This window comes from Heterocephalus glaber, unplaced genomic scaffold (genome assembly GCF_053883595.1).
Source record: "Heterocephalus glaber isolate CG9 unplaced genomic scaffold, H.glaber_assembly_v1.0 deba00001608, whole genome shotgun sequence".
Classification (NCBI taxonomy): Eukaryota; Metazoa; Chordata; class Mammalia; order Rodentia; family Bathyergidae; genus Heterocephalus; species Heterocephalus glaber.
This window is the reverse complement of record NW_028258379.1, coordinates 41249425-41269789: the sequence shown is the minus strand read 5'-3', so window position 1 is coordinate 41269789 and position 20365 is coordinate 41249425. Positions and strand designations below refer to the sequence as shown.

Genomic DNA, 20365 nt, shown 5'->3' with positions numbered 1-20365 from the left:
TTTTAGCCTTGGCTTTGTTGCCCAGAATTGCTTTTGCTGTTCTAGGTCTCTTAGGGTTCCAAATGAAATTTAGGATTGCTTTCTCTAATTCTGTGAGATATGCTTTTGGAAATTTGATCTGGTTGCATTAAATCTATATAAGAGTTTTGGGGATGGGGATTTAGTTCAGTGGTTTCGCCACCTTCTGTGCAAGCGCAAGGACCTGAGTTCGAGCCCTGGTACCAAAAAAAAAAAGTTTTGGAAGTATGGTATTGGTTCTTCCTATCCAAGAACAAGGGATATCTTTCCATTTTCTGATATCCTCTTTGATCTCCTTTTTCAGAAAAGTTTTCAATGTAAAGGTCTTTTACTTCATTAGATTGATTCCTAGGTAATTTCATTTTTCGAATGCTATTGTGAAAGGTATGGTTTCCCTAATTTCTCTTTCAATGTGTTTGTTATTTGTGTACAGGAAGGCTATTGATTTTTGAGTGTTGACTTTGTGTACTAGCCATTAATTTCCAGTTTCAGGGCCAGGGACTTAGCTCAGTGGTATCACCGCCTGCTGTGCAAGCGCAAGGACCCGAGTTCAATCCCTGGTACCAAAAAAAAAAAAAAATTTCCAGTTTCATTGCTCTGTGTTCTGATAATATGCATGGGATAATTTCACTTCCTTTGCATTTACTTAGGATGCTCTGTGAGCTAATATGTGCTTTGTTTTGGAGAATGTCTCATGTGCAGCTGAGAAGAATGTGTATTCTGATGTTGTGAGGTGGAACACTCTGTAGACATCGACCAAGTCCCTTTGTTCAAAAGTTTGGTTCAGTTCTGATATTTCTTTTTTTTTCTTTTTTTTTTGGTATCGGGGATCGAACTCGGGACCTTGCACTTGCAAGGCAGACACTGGAACCACTGAGCTAAATCCCTGGCCCCGTTCTGATTTTTTTTTATTGATTTTTTGTCTAGTTGATGTGTTTGTGACAGTGGGCTATTGAAGTCGTCCCCCTTTACAGTTGTATTAGTGCTTATTTGATTTTTCATGTCTATTTGATTTGTTTTATATAGTTGGGAGCACTGATATTTGGTACACATATATTTATGATTGTTATTTCTTTCTCTTGGATTATTCCCTTTACAAGGATGTAGTGATCTTCTTTGTCTCTCTTAATCAGTCTTGGCTTGAAATCCACCTCACAAATAGAGTAGCTACCCCTGGGGCCCGGGATTTAACTCAGTGGTTCTGCTGTCTGCCTCGCAAGCGTAAGGTCCGGAGTTCGATCCCTGGTACCAAAAAAAAAAAAGAATAGCTACCCTTGCTTTTTTCTGAGTTCCTGTCACATGGAGTATTGTTTTCCATCCATTGACTTTCAGTCTGTGAATTTTTTTTTGGTAGTACAATCAGCAATAACAATAGCATCAAATATAGCCTAGAAAAATGATAAACCATGGTAACTACTGATTTGCTGCCTTTAACCATATGAACTATATTTGTGGTTATATAAGAAAATCTAAAACAAACCAAGAAATTGTGTACAGTAAATATGCCCTCAATATGGGAATTTTACCCTCAGGAGAGAAAATTTAAAAGTGTTAAGGGGAAAAACAGAGAAATAGAAGAAGAGATTAGAAGCAAGCCTGGAGGACGAAGGAAGATTATGTGACTTTGGGAAACTGGTAAAGATAGGAGGGAAAGGGAAAAGAATGAAAATAAGAATAAGGGCCAGGGGTTTAGCTCAGCGGTGCTGCTGCCTGCCTCGCAAGTGCAAGGTCCCGAGTTCGATCCCTGGTATCAAAAAGAAAAGAAAAAGAAAATAAGAACAGAACAACAACAACAAAAAACTAGAAAATAAAAATATCCATTTCAAAGTGTGCCTTTGCTGTCACTGGTAGACAGAGTGGGCAGACAGCCCAGATCTGTGTTGAATCCCAGCAAGCCAGCCATAGATTTGTGGCAGAGTAATGGATAATCCCAACAAACCTGCACCTTGAGTTCCATTGAAGTTCAGGCTAGTTTCTGGATGTGAGGCTGGAGCCTGATTTGTTCAGCCTGCAATAACACTCCTTGTGTGCCTCCATGTCTTGAACTTGGCCCCCTGCTGGTCTGAACTCTGCTTCTTCACGTGTAGACTTGAATTCGGTTCTGCCTCACCCTGACAACCGTGAGCTGCTAGATGGAGCTAGCCAGCAGCTGCTATAATTTTTTGGCTCAGTTGGCCCTTCTCCAAGGTGGTTACCAGCCATTTGCCCTCTCCTGGGGAACATCTGAACCTGAATAACTCAGCAGCCACTGTAGTCCGCTGCACCCACTGCTTCATTCTACTGATGCATTTCTCTGTGGCGCCCCCTGGGGTTGCCGTTGGTCACTGTGTGTCTGCAGGTAGGGGCTGCCCTTACACAGTGAATCAAGGCTTAAGGAGAAAGCACTGCTTGCCACCTCCTTCTTCGTTGAAGTTTCTCTTTGCTCTCCCAGTTAGCTTCAGTTCTTGCTTCAGATCCTTGGTGGGTCCTGGGGATCCACTTCCCTCTAAAGTTTTCTTTCTTTGTTATATCCTTGTCTGATTTTGGAACCAGGGTAATGGTAGCTTCCAAGATTAAGTTTGGCAGTGCTCCTTCCCTTTAAATTTTGTGGAAGAGTTTTAGGAATTTTTTTTTTTTTTGGTACCAGGGATTGAACTTGGGTTCTTGCGCTTGAACAGCAGGCGGCGAAACCACTGAGCTAAATCCCTGGCCCAAGTTTTAGGAATATTGATGGTAGATTTTCCCTAAAGTTCTGGTAGAATTCTGCAGTGAATCTCATCAGGTCCTGAGCTTTTCTTGGTACAGTTTTTATTACTGCTTCATTTCATTGCCTGTTACTGGTCTATTGAGGTTTTTTATATATGCTTGGTTCAATTTTGATAATTCATATGTGTCTAGAAATTTCTCCATTTTTCTTAGGTTCTCCAATTTATCAGAGTATGTTTTTGAAGTAGTTTTATTTATTTTGGGTTTTTTGAGAGAGTCTTGCTATGTAGTCAGGCTGGCCTTGAACTCACCATGGAGCCAGGCTAGCCTCAAACTCATGCCTTAGCTTCCCAAGTGGTGAAATTACAGTGTACACCACCACATGTAGCCTTGAAGTAGTTTCTTATAATCGTCTGGATTTCAGTGGTGTTCATTGTGATTTTGCCTTTTTCACTTCTAATTGCACTGATAGATTTCTCTCTCTCTCTCTCTCTCTCTCTCTCTCTCTCTCTCTCTCTGTAAGTTTGGGTAAGAGTTTACCAGTTTTGTTAATTATTTTTTCATAGAATCAACTCTTGGGGCTGGGGATTTAGCTCAGTGGTACTGCACCTGCCTCACAAGCACAAGGTCCTGAGTTCAATCCCTGGTACTGGAAAAAAAAAAACAACCAGAATCAACTCTTGATTCATTGATCCTTTGGATTGCTTTTTTAGTCTCAAGTTCATTAATTTCCACTGTGATCTTTATCATTTCTTGTACTGTTTTCAGATTTTGGTTCTTTTTTCTATGACTTGCGATGCATCACTAGGTTATTTATTTGGGGGTTATTCTATTTTAATGTATGTATTCACAGGTATAAATTTATCTCTTAGAACTGCTTTCATTGTATCTCATAAGTTTTTTTTTTTTTTTTAAATTTGAGACAGGATTTCAGTATGTAATTCAGGCTGTCCTTGAGCTCACTATGTAACCCAGGCTGGCCTCAAACAGCGACCCTCCTGCTTTAGCCTCCTGAGTGCTGGGATTACAGGTGTGTGCCACCACACCCAGCTTGTCCCATTAGTTTTGATATTGATTTGATATAAGCTGTGTTTCCATTGTTATTTGGTTCTAGAAACTTACTTATTTCTTCCCTCATTTCTTCTGTGATCTGCTGATTATTCATTAATGTATTATTTAATCTCCATGTGTTTATATAATTTCCGTGGCTTCTTTGGCTGCCGATTTCTAGCTTCATTAAGTGGAGAACTATTTAATTATTTCAATTATTTTGTCTTTATATGTGCATATTTTGTGGCCTAAGATATGGTCTGCTTTGGAAAAAAATTCTGTGTGCTGCAGAGAAAAATGTATATTCTATTGTTGGATGAAATACTCTGAAGGTATCTGTTAAGGTTAGGATTACAGGCATATGCCACCATATCTGCTTGGATGTTATTTTTTGATCCCATTCTGCCAGTTTGTATCTTTTGATTGGAAAGTTAAGACCACTGACATTAACAGTTACATTTTCAGTAAGGTATTTACTGAATCTTGACATTGCATTATTTTTATGTGCTGATTCCTCAATTATTTTCTTTTAACTACTCTCCAAGTTAGATGTTTATTTTCTTTATGGGTCTTTGGTGCTGTTGGCCTCCCTTTCTTTGTGTAGGATTCCTTAAGCATTTTATGTAATGCTAATTTAGTAGTCATATATTTCTTTAGGATTTCTTGTAGAAAGTTTTTATTTCTTTATCAATCTTGAAGACTAATTTTTCAGGATTTAGAAGTCTGGGTTGATAATTGTTTTCTTTTAGGGTTTGAAAAACTTAGCTCCAGGCTCTCCAGGCTTTTAAATTTTATGCTGATAAATATATCATTCAGATATGCTTGCCTTTATAGATTGCTTGCTCTCTTTTCTCTTGACAGTTTTTAGTGTTCTCTCCCTTTGTTGAATTTCTGGAATTTTGCTTATGATATGTTGTAGAGAGGTTCTTTTCTGGTTGTGGCTATTTGGGGTTATATATGCCTCTTGTACTTGAATACTGAATTATTTCTGTAGATTTGGAAAATTTTCTGGTATAATTTCAGTGAATAAATTTTTATACCTTTTGAATCACCTTCAAATTCTTCCTTTATTCACGTGTTTCTAGGATTGGTTGTTTCTGAGTCATCTAGTGCTCTTGGATCCAGCTTGCATGATGTCTTGTTCTTTTAGGATATCATTGAGTTTATGATCTACTACATCCACTTTGTCTTCTGACACCGTTCTCACATTGGTCAAATCTGCCACTCATGCTTTCTATTGAATTTTAAGTATCTTGTATTTCTGCTTGCTTTTTTTTTTCATAATTTCTAATTCTTTACCAAATAGTTATTCATGTCTTATATTATCTTGTTTTTCTCTGTTAGTTTATTGCTTGTTTCTTCTTTAAGCTCATTGAACATTTTATTAGTAAAATCCTTTATCTGTTTATTTAAATCCTCTTTGAGCTCACTAAACAGCTTATGGATTTGCTTATATGTTTCTTCTTTTATCTCTCCAAACATTTTGACCATTTGGTTTTAGATCTGTGCCTGTAGCTTCCTCTACTTCAGGGCCCAAGAGGTCAACTTTGAGAGAGTTCAGGGTTTTGGAGGCATCTTGTTGCCTTGCTTTCTGGCAACATGGATTGATGATCAGTTAGGGCAGGGAAGCTCTGTCACTACAGTGGAGGTCTCTTTAGTTGTATCCCGAGTCCCTGTGATGTGTCCTGGGGTCTGATTATGTTCTGGTGTTTGTATCCTCTTCAACCATCTTGGCATGATAGCATCAGTCCTATGGACTACATATTCTAGCAGGTGGCCTCCACGCCTTGTGGATGCTGCTAGCTCTAATCTGCCATCTTCCCTCATTGTCTCTTTTGCTCTTTTAATCTTTACTTTTTCATCATTGAGAGTTTTGCTTCATCCAGAAGCATACAATCTTTGCATTTGTTGATCATAGTTTCTTTGTTTTGGTTTGGTTTTTGTTTTGGTACCAGGGATCGAACTCAGGACCTTGAGCTTACAAGGTAGGCACGTTGCCACTGAGCTAAATCCCCAGCCCTAAGGATACAATCTTTTAGGTGTTTTGCCACAGAAATCAAGCCAGTTAGTCACATGCCTCTGGGCATACATGCCACAGTCAACAAGTCTTTCCAGAATACTCTGGCCCTGCCTTTCCCAAAAGCTCTCCCTTTTTAAAATTAGCTAAAATTATTTTTTATTTTGTGATAGGATCTTGCTGAGTTGCTAAGTTACCCTGGCTAGGTTTGAACTTACAGTCCTCCTGTCTCAGCGTTCCAGTGCTGGGATTACAGGTGTCCACCCCCATACCTGACTCCTTTGCTCTCTCTTAGTGCTACCTCTTGGCCTATAGCATTTTGGAAGATCTTGCTCCAGGGTGGTGTATGGACACAAATGTGAGCATCCCAGTGACCTGTGCACCTTGCAGTTCCTAGAAGGACCTAGCACCCTCAAATTCACCTGGTGTTCTTGGGGCCTTGCTGTGGCAGGTGTGAGGCTGTCCCTTTCTCTAGCCAGGCAGCTGGCTCTTAGAAAAAGGCTGGCTTGGGGTAAGCCTGTAGTGCTGGTACATGGGAAGCAGGGTTCATGGCATGTGAGAATCTTGGGAAACTCCATAAATAAAAATTGATTGCAACCATGAATTAAAAAAGTTAGGAGGTGAAGGGCAAATCAGTATTCTTAATTTTAAGTTCCTAGGGTGGTTGTGTGATGCTCTTACTTTTTAACAGAGTTGCAGCCGGGTGGCAGCATCTTGTTAAGTCCCTCTGTGCTTTGTCTTAGGAAGGCGCCATATCCACCACCTAGGGAGCCAGCTGCAGCTGAACCAGCACTGCCTTGACACCGCCTTCATCTTCTTCAAGATGGCTGCAAACAAGAGCCTTACCCGGGGCCGCAAGATGGCCCACGTGATCGCCGCCTGCCTCTACCTGGTGTGCCGCACAGAAGGCACGCCGCGTATCCTTTCTTGTCTAGTTCCCTCAAGTGTAACTCAGTAGTTGCAAGAACTTGGTATTTGTATTTGGCTGACAGATGCCTCCCTGGATGTCCAGTCCCCATTGATCCAGGGCTTTCTGAACTTGAGGTCCCTCTTCCTGTTTGAAAGATTGGGAAGTTGGGCACCCCCAATCCCAGGGTTCCACTGGACCCTGAATTTTCTTACTGCCCTTAGACTGACTTAGCCTTGCACACTGTTTTTGGCATCCTCCTCTGGTTTTGAAGACCTGAGGTGCTGCTGCCAACTTGGATGTAGCCAAGGTGAGCCTGTGTCTTTGGGAATTTGGAGGGCAGAGGAGAAAGGAGACTGCTCGCTATGTCTGCTGGCCTTTCTTCCTCTCCACACAGTCTTGCCTAGTCCTCTGTGCATGTCCAAGCATCCTGCTTTGAGCTCTGCATGTGTGCATGCACATCAGGAACTCTGCCTCTTGTCCTCCTGAGTAAACCTTCTGGCCCTTCCCAACCTCCTCAACCTTGCGGTGTCTGCCGTCTGTGCTCACCCCACAAGGGTCATTTGGAGTTCCTCTGCCCTGTTGCTCTGGGGCTCCCAGGCCCACCCCTCCTGCTGTTGTGGGATGTCTTCTCTACAAGCTTCCTGAGAACAGGGCCTGCTGTGAGCTGTAAAGAATTGTAAATGGGGCTGGGGATTTAGCTCAGTGGTTCTGCCAGCCTGCCTCGCAAGCTCAAGGACCCGAGTTCGATCCCCCGTACCAAAAAAAAAAAACAACATCACTTGGCTGGGGTCCGGTGCCTGCCTCAAAACCACAAGGTCCCGAGTTTGATCCTCGGTACCAAAAAAAAAAAAAAAAAAAAAGAGTTGTAAATGTCTGGTGGAGTGCAGGCTGCACGGCATTACCCAGAGCCTTCTTGCTCAAGCACTCTCTACCCACAATTGGTGCCCTTCTGATTCTTGGGCCTTAGTGTATGACTATTGTGTTCCCCCTGTATCTGGTGGTCCTGTGAGAGAGTTCATTCCTGGCAGATGCACAGGGCTCTGCCAGGGGACGTGGGACCTGATTCCAGCTGGGCGACCCTAGATCTCAGAGTCTTGTTTAAATGTCCCTTGAAAAGTGGGAAATATATCATGTCAGGGACATTGCAAACACCTGTGCAGCCCCAGTGTGTGTTGGGAACAGCAAAATACATGGCTAACCCACCACATCCCTGCTGCCGCCAGACATCCTTTGCCCTTTTCTGTCCTTGTGTCCTGTGCAGATGTTGCACTCCAGGCCTGGCCATGGTCAGGAGCCTTGGTAGCATGGCTGAGCACATGGACCATCCAGCTCTGCCTTGTGGGGTTTACAGGAACCCTTTAGGGGCTACCAGGAAAGAGACCCCCTGTGTCGCCAGCCTCAAACCCTTGTGGGAGGCTGGACAGTGTGGACTGTGTCGTCTGCACCTCCGTTCCCCACCCAAGGGTCAGAGTAGATGCTCTACAGCAGAAGGAGCATCCTTGGCCACTTCAGCAGCAGGAAATTCTTAGCGAGGTGATAAAATGAGGCCTGGGAGTACAACATGGCAGCACTCGCCTGCTGCTGGTGGGAGAAGAGGTGGCAAGCTCTGTGGAACACTCCCAACATCAGCTACCACCCAACCCAGCCTCCTGAGGAGCTTTGTCTACATGGGGCTTGTGCCCTGGTGTTCACAGGAGCCCCTAGATGTCCAGAGACATTATTGCAGCTTTGTGTAAAGCACACATTTGTGTGAATGTGAGGGTGGGGGCTCTTGCCTACAGCAGCTGACCCCTCCCCTATCAGGGATTGAACTCAGGACCTTGCGCTTGCAATCCAGGCAGTGGCATCACTGAGCTAAATCCCCAGTCCTACAGCAGTTTTTTTAAACCAGTGGTTTGTAGTTTATTAATTTTCATAGTTTTAATTGAGTTTAATGACCTGTTTTTTACATTCATTGTGCAGAATTGGCACCTGTACATAACATATCTCAATTCCTTTTTTCCCCCTTCTCCACTCCCATTTTTTTCTAACAGGCCAAAATCATAAAAAAATACTAAATCAAAGTTTACTTTTAGATACATTAGCTATGCCTACAGCTGTTTTTAAGTATTTGGTAGTTATTGGTTTCAGCCGAGCTGGAGCAGGCCAGCATGTGAACTCTGGTCTTGGAATGGTGAGAACAGGTGGGTGGGCTCAGGTGAGGGCCCAAGCCAGGATGCTGCGTCACAGCTGGATGCCCAAGGGGAGGGTCCCCCATGGTGCCCAGGTCATTGTCTGGAGTGCATGCCCATGGCAGACTGGCCTCCATGCACACACCTAACAGTGCTGGAGGAGGCTGTCTGGGCTGCATCCTGCAGGGTATTAAACATTCAGGCCAGTGGTCGTTCTGATGCATGGGTCATGGCAGCTTCCAGAGTCTGTATTTCTGACAGCCTCCAGGTGCCCTGAGCCCTGCTTCAACTGAGGACGACAAGGAAACCTCTCATTCTGCTGCTGCCACTCTCCAGCCCACCTCTACTCTCTACTCCTGCTACTCTCCTATTCCTCTCTACTCTCTACTCCTCTATTCCCGCTTGTTCCTCAAAGAGTGGATTCAAACATTTTTAAGTGGGCAAGAGTAGATAGCAAAGTGGCTTGCACTTTCCTTAAGAAATTGCCCTTTTGCACCTCCAGAAGGCTGATGTGGAAAGGACTGCCCATATCTAGTGTGGGCCAGGAACTCCCGAGTCAGTGTGTCCTGCCACTCACTGACTCCGTTATTTTCTGTCAGTTTTGAGCTCATGTATTTTGGGCTTTTTTTCTTTTTGGTACCGGGGCTTGACCTCAGGTCCTTGGCCTTGCGCAACATTGAGCTCATGTAAATGGTATCTTTTGTCCTGGTGTATAGAAGTATAATGGAATTTTGTGTGTTGGTATTATATCCAGTAATCTTACAGAATTTGGGTGTTAATCTTACTTCAGCTTTGGAAGGTGTTTTTAAGTATACAGTGAAAGAAATGAATTTACTCCTGGGACTTGAGAGAAAGAAATGGGACTGGAAGCAGTGAAAGCGGGGCTTTTAATTCAAACTCTAGCAAGAGTGGTGTCTGTACAGAGACAGGCACCTACAGTTGAGAAGCTCTGTGGTTTATTCCTAACCCAATGGAGTCCCTGCCTCCGCCTCCCATGGCCTAGGTCCCGAGGTTCACAGTTTACCCTGAGCAGTGTATTTCACCCCATACCTGTGGCCCCTACCCTTTCCTTGCTTAGTTCTTCCTCTCCATTTCTCTTTGTAGCTATTTTCCCAGGGATCAGGAAGGCTTGTTTAGCAGTTATCTCTTATCCAGAATCTTATCTCCAGTGTGAGTATTTGTACAACCTTCGTGTCCCTGTCCACTAATTGGCTGAGCTAAGTTTGAGAATAAAGACTTATTAGAGTGGTTAATGAAATAATGGACCGATTAAAAATATTTTTACCTTTTATAAGAGTTGCTGTTGCTGTTAATAAAGCCATTTTTAGTTCTTCCTTGCAAGTCCATGTGGCCATTATCTGTTTTTCTTGTCTTTTGATGCCTGCGACTGCCAGATGTGGTAAGGGGAGACATCTTTGGCTGCTGCCCAGTCTCCAGAGTGATGCTTCCTGCTCTCCACTGTTAGGTTCCTTGTGGTAGGATTTTTGCAGATGGCTCTTTATCAGGGCAAGGATGTTACTTTTCTCAATTTTCTAAGCATTTTTATCATGAAGGATATAGAATTTTATCACACATATTTTATGTACTTACTGATATGATGATGTAGCCCTCGCTCCCCTTAACTGTTACTTAGGCAAATTACATTGATTAATTTGTTTTTTTTTTTTGGTACCAGAGATCGAACTCGGGTCTTTGCACTTGCACAGCAGGCAGCAAAACCACTGAGCTAAATCCCCAGCCCCACATTGATTAATTTTTAAAACCTACTTTGGACATCCAGACTTGGTCATGGCATATTACCCTTTTTGTCATTGCTGGGTCTGTCTGCTACTCTCTTGTGTAGCAAGTTGCGCAGGTGGCCTGTGCTCACAGGCATGCTGGTGCCAGAGGTGATAGGAAGCACCCTCTGGGCCATCTGGGCCTGAGCAGGGCCGTTTGTTTTATGTAATTCACACACCATATTAGCATGTATGAGTCAGTGGTTTTGGTCTGTTTACTGAGTTGTGCAACCATCACCTTTAGTAACGCCTGAATATATCTTTAGCCCAACCTCTGAAGCCACTGGCCTTAACAAGTCACTGTCCTATATTTGCCTGTTGTGAACATTGCATATACATGGAACTGTGCGTGTGTTATTTGTAGCTTATGCTTATCATTAGGGGAAGCCATCAGGCTGCTGTTGGCAGAACACTTCGGTTCTGTGATCTCCCAGCAGTGTGAGGGCTCTGTGTCTCCTTCCCTGCACCAATACGGAGAGAACCAGACTTTTGCTTCATTGTACTTCTGTGTTGTATGCTCAAACTTCATTGATTTCTTTCTATTATTTCTGTCCTCCTATTATTTTCAGGTTCATTATTTTTTCATTTTGAGACAGATGCTTATGTCCTCCATTTTTGTCTGATTTTTCCTTCTTTAAAACTTTTCTGCAGGTTGTCTTTTTTTTTTGGTACCAGGGATCAAACTCGGGAACTTGCACTTGTGAGGCAGGTGGCGGAACCACTGAGCTACATCCCTGGCTAAACTTTTTTTATTAATACATATTTGTCATACATATTGATCACATTTATCCACAGGGAATTTGTACCTGTACAAAATATATCTTAGTTCTTTTTTTCCCATCCCCTTCTCCCCTTCAATCCTTTTTTCCCCTCCCCATTTACACAAGCTTTGCTTCTACTTTTTCTTTCCATTTTCTTTTTTTCCCCCTTTTCCCTTCCTCCCCCCTCCCCTCTGATTTTTCTAATGTGAACATTTGAGAGGATAAATCCCTCTAGGTTGGTTTTGGTTGCATCACAGGTTTAAAGTATCATATATATATTTTTTAAACTATCATATTTTTATTACCATTTACTTCCAAATATTTTCTAATTTCTATTACTTTTTCCCTTATATCCATAGATCATTTAGAAGTATATGGCTTGTTTTGAAAACAGTTGGGAATTTTCTAGTTCTCTTTTCATTCTCAATTTCTAGTGTAATTCCTCGTGCTTAGAGAATGTCCACTGAGGCCAGGGATTTAGCTCAGTGGTTCCACCGCCTGGCTCACAAGTGCAAGGTCCCAAGTTCGATCCCTGGTACAAAAAAAAAAAAAATTCTGAGAATGCCCACTGAATTACCCTGTATTTGCAGCCCAGCTAACTCCCTGCTTTGGCTGCTGGAGTTTGGAGGTGGGAATGCACCTCTTGGGCTTGGCTTGCTGGAGTATCCTGTGGGGGTCAGCGAGGTAAGGTCAGTCTGGCCCACCCACATCCTCCTCCCTGGCCTTTCTCTGGCATTCTGAAAGAAGAGTTGTGCTCTCCCCATGACTGTGAGTCCCTGAAATCCAAATTCTATCTCCCCTGGGGAAACTGTGAGCACAAGGCTGCCCCTTTGCCAGGGTGATGGCAGATGCTCTGAGGAGAGCAGGGATGTGGCACCTATGCTCTCCTGGCTTTCACAGTTGTTCTTGACAGAGAGGGGTGCTTTTCTGCCATCTATGAGCAGATGGTTAAACCTGGAAGTCACTGGTGTCAGAGCTCAGAAACAGCATTTGGCTTGTGCTGTGTGTCCTTCTCGGGGTGGTTGGTATGCTGGGTGACAGATGGGCTTGAAAGCCTGAGGATTTCATGTGTGAGGGCAGGTGAGTGCATGGCTAACTAGGTCACTGGCACGACTGTCTCAGAGGGTCAGGATGTGGCTATACCTGAGCTCCACCTCTCCCAGGAGTTACAGGAAGGAGGGCTGGTATTTGCCTCCCTCGGTGGGCAGGGAGTGGGAGTCAGCTCTGGGCCCATCCTGCACAGCTCCTAGGTACAGCAGAGCAGGGGCTCTGCATAGGCCCTGGGGCCACTGCACACTTCACAGATGTCACATGTGACAGCGGTGATGTGCTAGGTTACCTGAGGTGTGCTGTACACAAAGGAGAGCCTGTCTGAGTTATTGCAGTCTACCATGGTGCTCAGACTTGGTGTGCTGCATGGTGGAACGGGGATACACTGGCTCTTTGTGAGCTCTCAGCCCTTTTGTGAGCTGAAAAGTGGGCTGGAAGGGCATCAGCAGGTCCCCCATAGGTTGTTCAGACACTACTGGAGCATATCCTCTCTGCCAGTCCTTGAGGCCAGCGTGAGGATGACCCTGGGGTCGTGTCAGGGGCAGGGCTCCTTCTGACCTGGGAGCTGGATCCTCACAGGGCCTGCTTTGGGTACTGGTGCTGTCTAATCTCTGGGACGACTGATGCCACCCAAGCTGTGTCGGAGATCCACTAGAACCTGGCCCTAGGCAGGCGTGAGTCCTGGATGCCCTCTCTTCCCGCCAGGCTCCTGTTTCTGGAAGCTTGGGATGAAGCCTCTTTCTCTTCTGTCTTCTCAGACATCACCCCAGCTGTGTGCCTCTGTGAGAGCTCTGCAGTGCAAAGCTTGTCAGCGTGCTGGGAATCCTCCCCTTGGCATGGCAGGGAGGACAGTTTCTAGCGTCCTGGAGGCTGTTCTACTTCATCCTGTGCTGGGTCAAGAGCAGAAACATGAGCCAAACCCTCTAGATTCAGTTCTGGCTCTGCCGCTGAGCTTGACCTCACTTCTCAGCCTCAGTTGCCCTTGCAGGAAACTGGGGAAGGGCCAGCTACAATACCTTCCTGGCTTGTTGTCAGAGAGCAGGGGCCAGGATTGTGTAGACAGCAGGTGTCAGGGCTATGCACATAGCAGGCATCAAGGCTGTGCAGACAGCAGGCATCACGGTTCTGAGGACAGCAGGCATTAGGTTGTTGTGTACACAGTAGATGTCAGGGTTGTGTAGATGGCAGGGGTGTTATGTAGACAGCCAGCACCAGGGCTGTGTAGCCACCATGTGTTGGTGTTGGCAGGCAGTGGGTGTTCAGAGCCCCTGTGGTGCCTGCATAGCAGGTTCAAGCCAGGTTGCTGAGTGGTTGGGGCCTTTGCCTGGTTGGCACCCTGGGAGCCCTGCCTTGGATGGTGCTATGGGCTGTGCTGTAAATAACTGAGTAAGAGGAACTCAGATGGGGTTTGTGGTGGACAGTGGGTGGATGCCAGCTGGCCGGGCTTGGCAGGTGGAAGTTCCACTCCTCCATTCCCAGCCAAGTGACCATGTATTCTTTCAGACCCATGGGTGGCCTGATAGCCATTTAAGTTGGTTAATAGTTTAAGTCCAGTCTCCTTTAATAAAGTAACATACTTGTTCTCTCATGGATTTATTCTGAAAAGTTTCAGGCATCTCCGAGTTGAAGTAATTGTAGTTTTCCGTGAATGCTGTAGCCCTCACTCTGCTATGATTGCTCCCCTCTCCCCACCAGCTCTCTCATCATCTTACATATCCAAAGCAAGTTGCAGGCCTCTGCCCCCTCCCTTAGCCCTGCAGAGGCAAGTGAGTAGCTCACTTGAGTTCATTATTTATGGCTCTTTTCTTTTTTGGGGGACTGGAGATCAAATTCAGGACCTTGTGCTTGCAAGGCAGGTGGCAGAACCACTGAGCTAAATCCTTGGCCCTATGGCTCTTTTCTTTGGAGGTAAAACTGGCATAAGGTGAAATGCATAGGTCTTTCTAAAGATTTAGCCAACAGTGGTGGTGCATGCCTGTAATTCTGGCACTTGGGAGGCTGAGGAAGGAGGATTGCCGTAAGTTCAAGGCCAACCTGGGCTACACAGTGAGTTCAAAACCAGCCTGAATTGCATAGTGAGACCTTGTCTCAAAAAATAAGTGATTATTTAAAAATTCTTTATTATTTGCATTTATTTTATTTTATTTTATTTTATTTTGAGACAGGCTAGCTAAGTTGCCAAGTTGGCCGGACTGGGTTAAAACTTGCAGTTCTCAAAGGTCCAAAGGGGTAAGGGTGGTGGAAGGGGAAGGGGAAAGGAAAGAAGGGAAAGGAAAAATTATGAGAAAAGAAAAAAAATGGAAACGAAATCTATGTAAATATGGAAGGGCGCACAGGTAATGGGGAAAAAATAAGAACCAAGATACATCATGTAGGGTTACACGCACCCAATGATAAATGTAAATGTATTGTATACGTAAAATGTACCAATGAATTTAAGAAAAAAGAATCCTACTAGGAAAACTTGCAATTCTCCCTTCCTCAGCCTCTCAGAGTGATAGAATTATAAGCACACGTCACTGCACCTGGCTCTTTTTTTTTCTCTCCAGTACTGGGGACTGAACCCAGGGCCTTTGCACTGAGGTATATCCCAGCCTCTTTTTTATTTTGAGGATGGGTCTTAACTAAGTTACTAAGTTGCTAAGTTGCCCAGGCTGGGCTTGAACTTGGCATCCTCCTGTCTCACCCTCCTAGAGCGCTGGGATTACATGCACCACTGCATCCATCTCACAGGTTTTTATCATAGCATTGGATGAGTTCTGAGAAATGCATACATCTGTGCATTGAGTCGTCCATGGAGCAGCAGAGCAGAGCCAACACTTCAGGGTGTTCCTCAGGCCCTGCCCTGCCCTATAGGTGGCCACCATTGTCTTTCCACCCTAGACCAGTGTCTCATGCTAGGGCATCCTGTAAGTGATCACACACTCTGAGCTCTTTTCTGCAGATTTCAGTCACTTGGCATGGTTTGTATTTGCCCTTGTTGCTTTCTATGCTGAGTACTGTTGTGCATACCAGACAGATCATGGATCCTTCTATGGTTTGGGCCATTGACTGAAGCTGCCAAGAGCATCTTGGGCAAGTCTTTCTGTGGACTTACGTTGTTGCCTCTCTTGGGTAGACACTGGGAGTGGAATCACTGTGCCAAGGGTGGGTGCATATTTAGTTGGGTGAAAACCTCCAGGCTGTCCTGTGGCTGTGCCTTGCCAATGTGGTGGCGTATGTGGCTGTGGAATCTGTGTCCTTGTTCTTGTCAGTGTTTGGTGCTGCTGTGGGCTCCTTGGCATTTGTTTCTGTGGTAACTAACATAGCTGAGTTCATTTCATGTGTGTGGGCTGTTTTCTCATCGTGAGGTTTCTGTTCACAAGTTTTGCCCAGTGTTTTGGCCTTTGGGATGAGGGCAGGATCTCACTATGTAGCTCAGGCTGGCCTTGAACTTACTATGTAGCCCAGGCGGACCTCAAACTCCTGGCAATCCTCCTGCCTCAGCCTCCTGAGTGCTGGGATGATAGGTGTGTGCCACCACATCTGGCAACTATTTTTTTTAATCAAACTTTTAAGAGAAATTTTGGTTTTACAGAAAAGTGTGCAGGACGTAAGAGTCCCCCCCGCCCTCCATCCCACAGTTGGCTGTTGGCAGCCTCTGCATCAAGTGTGGCAGGTCTCACTGTGGGACGGCTGGTGCCGGCATACACGGCCCAGCCCTGGGGTACGTGAGGGTCCCTCTTGGGATGCACATGCTGTGGTTTGGACAGATGTGTGGCCCTTATCCACCTTGACACTGCTCAGCTGTCCTGGCCTTAAGCCCGTGCCTTTTCCCTTCTCTCCCTCCAGGCAGCGGTCACTGCTGATCCTCCTGTCTTCACAGTTGTGTCTTTCCTCCAAAGTGTCATGGAGTTCCAGTCACAGGCTGGCCCCTTTGCCTCTATTCTTGCTTCCATGTCACTGATTTCTGCCTTTCTTTCCTTTGACTTTCTCCGTTCTCACTAGTTTGTTGGTCCCTGGAACAGTGTCATCAGTCTCCCTGTTGCTTCCTCCCTGACAATGCTGGTACCTGTGGGACTGAGAAATGATGTCACTTCCTCCAAGGGGTTGACCCCCCAGGCTGTGCTGCCTGTGACTTGGGTTGGAGCCTTGCGGGCTTTGTTTCTCCCTGCATGTCTGGGTCCCGGGGCTTCCCCTCACACCTGCTCACACTGCTCAGGGCTCCAACTCAGTACCAGGTTTTCTTCTTGAGCTGGCAGCAGACCATGAATGGCATTTTTAAAGTGTGATGCTGAGGATAGATAGATCCCAGGCCTTGCGTGTGGTGCACAATTACCACTGACATCCCCAGCCAGTGGTGTTCATTTAAATGAACTGCATTGACCCAGCAGCCCTACCAGGGACCTGTTTTCTATTTTGTCTCTGTGCCATGTGAGTCTGGACTTGGTTAGCCCGTGTCCTTGACAGTTTTTGCTAATCTGTTGAGATTGAGACCAGGTTTCATCCTAGAATCTTTTAGCTGTCTCCTTGAGCAGCAGGACTATTATGCTGCCTGCTGGACACATGCACTGCCTCGCCATGCCTGGGTCCCTCTCCGGGAGTCTGTACGGTCTGCCTCAGGTTGCTGCCTGGTGCCAGGTGGGCCCTCAGCGAGAGCTCAAGGAGTAGAGCCTAAGTGTGGTCACTTGCACATTTCTGCCTCAGGGACAAAGAGCCTTGGTGTGGTGGGCACCTGGTGGGCGGGCAGGCAGGCAGTGATCTATGGAGCCCTGTGCTTTCTCAGGGGTCATGTGGAAGCCCGTTTTGGTTCCCTGGCCTGGCTCCTAACATCTCTTGCAGCCTTTGTCCTAGTTCTGTGTTCACAGAGGTGCGCGCCCCTGCCCCCCTTGTCTGGGGGACAGAAGGTCCTGGCCAGGCATTATGTCCCATCTTGGGTTCCATCAGGGCCTTTGTTTCCTGATCAGTGCCAAGTTGAGAGCGGGGGATGTGGCTCAGCTCCTAAGTATGCAGATGCTCCTTAACCCTGGCTGCAGACATGCTCCTCGACCTCAGTGACCTGCTTCAGGTAGACCACTTTCCTTCCTAGGGCTTCCCCACGCAAGGGATGGCTGGGAGGCCCCACCTTTTGGGGGGAGTAGCTAGCATGGCATGTGTCTGGGTGTACTGGGGCTCCAAAGGGCAGCTCCCAGCTGGCTCACAGTCACAGTGTTGCTCAGAGTAAAGAGCCCAGAGCCCAGCATTGGAAGCACATGAGAAACCAGTGGAACTTTGTCTTGGGTAAAGGGGAATCTTTATTGTTTGTTTTTGTTTTTTGGTACCAGGGATCGAACTCAGGACCTTGTGCTTGGAAGGCACGCAGTGGAACCACTGAGCTAAATCCCCGGCCCGATGGGGAGGCCCTTTACTTTTAAAGCCTCCCCGTTGGGCCGGGGATTTAGCTCAGTGGTGCCTCACCCACCTAGCAAGCGCAAGGTACTGAGTTCAATTCCCAGTACCAAAAAAAAAAAGTAAAAGTAAAGGGGAAAAAGTGGGCCCCTGTTAGGCATTTTAAACTGTGGAAAAGCCTTACATTTACCCTTGGTTTATAGTCATGTTTTCTGGGTTCAGAGAAAGCATCTTCTAGCGCATCTCTCATTTCTAAACAAATGAATGTTGTGAGAAAACCCAACCAGGAACATTCATGGATGGGAGAGTGGGCACTGAGACCCCGAACTGTGTCCTCATGGACAGCTTTGGGGTGATGGCTGGGCCCTGAGGCCCACAGTGATAACTCTACTGAGGACCAGGAAAGAGAAATGCCATTGAAAACAGGTGACTAGTGTGAAGATGTGCTGGATTTCACACTGAAATGAAGTCTTCTGTCCAGATCTGATAGGCCCCCAGGGTCTGGGAGCCCACAGGCCAGGGTGCCACCTCTGGTGCCTGGGCCTTGGTGTCCTCCAGTACTGTATCCACAGTTAAGAGTCCCCATGGCTCACATGTGCCCTGTATTTCTGTCTTCCCAACTGTCTTTATAAGTGGCATCGCTCAGCAGTTATTCTGAAATATTTTGTGGGGAAGCTAAAAATAACCTGTTGGAATTGTGATCATCCAGTGACTTCACATTCCAAATGTGCTGCACTCAGTTCAAGGCAAGGTCACATGACCCCATTTCCAAGCTGGTGACTTCCCAGAAAGATGGGGATGGGGGGGCAGGCAACAGGAAGTGGCTTGGCAGCACTGGGAGGCAGAATGGGATGCAGCAGTCAGCTCCAGCTTCACAGCTTTGGCAAGAGAAGCTAGCCAGGGTGTCTGGACAGGAGGTGGCTAGGAAGGGCCACATGGTCAGGGTGGACACTCTGATTTGACCTCTGGGACTGTAGCTAGTGGGGCAGAACTGAGTGTGAGGCCTTAGTGCCTGCAGGAGGCTGGGCCTTGCCAGCCTGCTGGGATCTGGAGGGGCCAGCAAGTGAGGAGCAAGTTCCTCTGTTCCCCTGAGATCTCCATGGGGGCCTAGGAGGGGCCCCACTTTCTTAGGACCTGGGTGTGGCACATGCCTTCGCCCTCTGGGACCTCACCCAGGAAGTCTACCTTCCAAAAAGTCTGACTGCTTTGAGGAAACTGTCTACACCCTGTTCCCTGGGTCCTCTGGTGAGCCCACGTGGAAGGCTACTTGATCCCTGCCTTATGGCGGACACAGGGCTGCTACCTGCCCTGGTGCATGGTGCCCCAGAGGGGAAATCAAGACCCACAAGGGCACTCTGCATGCAGAATCCAATGCCCTTCTTGGAGAAATGGGAATGCGGGCCAGCCCCACCTAGCCCTGGCCACCTGCCCTCAGGGAGCAGTGTTAGCCTCACACTGCTAGTGGGACCATTTCTGACAAACAGTACTTGTAGGCATTAAGTACCTCTGTGGTCCCCACTATCAGGAGTGTGAAGTGAGGATCCCTTCAGCCCGAGTTCAAGGTCAGCCTGGACAACACTGTGAGATCTATCTAAAAAAAAGTATCTCTGGAAAGTGTTGCATGTATTTTTATACACATAACTTTTTACAACTTTGACTTTCCATTTGAAGTCTGTTTAGAGAACCCTTTTCTGCAGTGCTGAAGGCTCATTATCTAACCTTGTGTCTAAGACTCAAGGCTAAGGTGCCAAGGAGCCTGAAGTGGCAGGCAAAGCCCAAGGATGGCCTTCCAGTGGGACCTGGTCATCCCACCAGTGACCTAAACATAGGTGGTGCCAGGAGAGCCAAGACCCAGGGGCTTGGCTGGCGTCCTGGGATGCCCATGCGCACACTGCATGCCTCTGCAGTGAAGACACACCACACACACGTGCACCCACCACAAACTTACACGCTGAACAACTACATGCTTGCACACACTATGCAAACACACTTATGTCACACATGCAGCCCATATGTCATACCTGCATGCTCACACGACATGCTTACACATACCATCCAGATTGGCGCACAGACCCTCATGAGTCCCCCTTGAGAAACCATACTGTGAGCCACCAGCCCTTAGGATAGAGCTCTTGGGGACCTCAAAGACAAAGTGCACCTGTTTGGGGTGAGGGGCCGTGACTGAACAGTTGCCTGCTGCTAGATATCGAGTCTCAGCCTTGGCCCTCCTGTCATGCTCCATGAGCACACGTCTCAAGGATTCCCCTCAGCTCCTACCTCTAACACTGTGTGTCATCCCTTAGACTCCCTGGTCCTTTCAAGTCTGCAAGGTCCAAGGATGCCACTTTCCTGCTAGGAAAAAGGACTTTGGCCAAGGGCCCACAGGCCAGGCTTGCTCAGGCAAGTTGTTCTTTGGGGAAGCCAGAGGCAAAGGGCTAGATTGGTCACACTGTGAAGCCTGGAAGTCCCAGGGGCAAGCCTGGAAAGAAACAGCAACAGGGTCCCCTGGGGCTCCTAGCCCTGCCTGCTGTCCAAGCTGCCCTGTCTAGATAGCTCAT

The 20365-nt window shown here is 46.5% G+C and overlaps 1 protein-coding gene across 5 annotated transcripts in view; it reads left to right on the top strand.

Annotated features, from left to right (window-relative positions):
• The window catches only part of Brf1 (BRF1 general transcription factor IIIB subunit), a 69694-nt gene that overhangs the window by 21921 nt on the left and 27408 nt on the right, over window positions 1-20365 (top strand). For all 5 annotated transcript variants that reach the window (XM_021243390.2, XM_021243387.2, XM_004836828.3 and 2 more), the window contains 2 exons: window positions 6514-6687; window positions 17456-17487. In XM_021243390.2, coding sequence (XP_021099049.2) covers window positions 6514-6687; window positions 17456-17487 — 206 coding nt within the window. The remainder of the gene's footprint in view (window positions 1-6513; window positions 6688-17455; window positions 17488-20365) is intronic.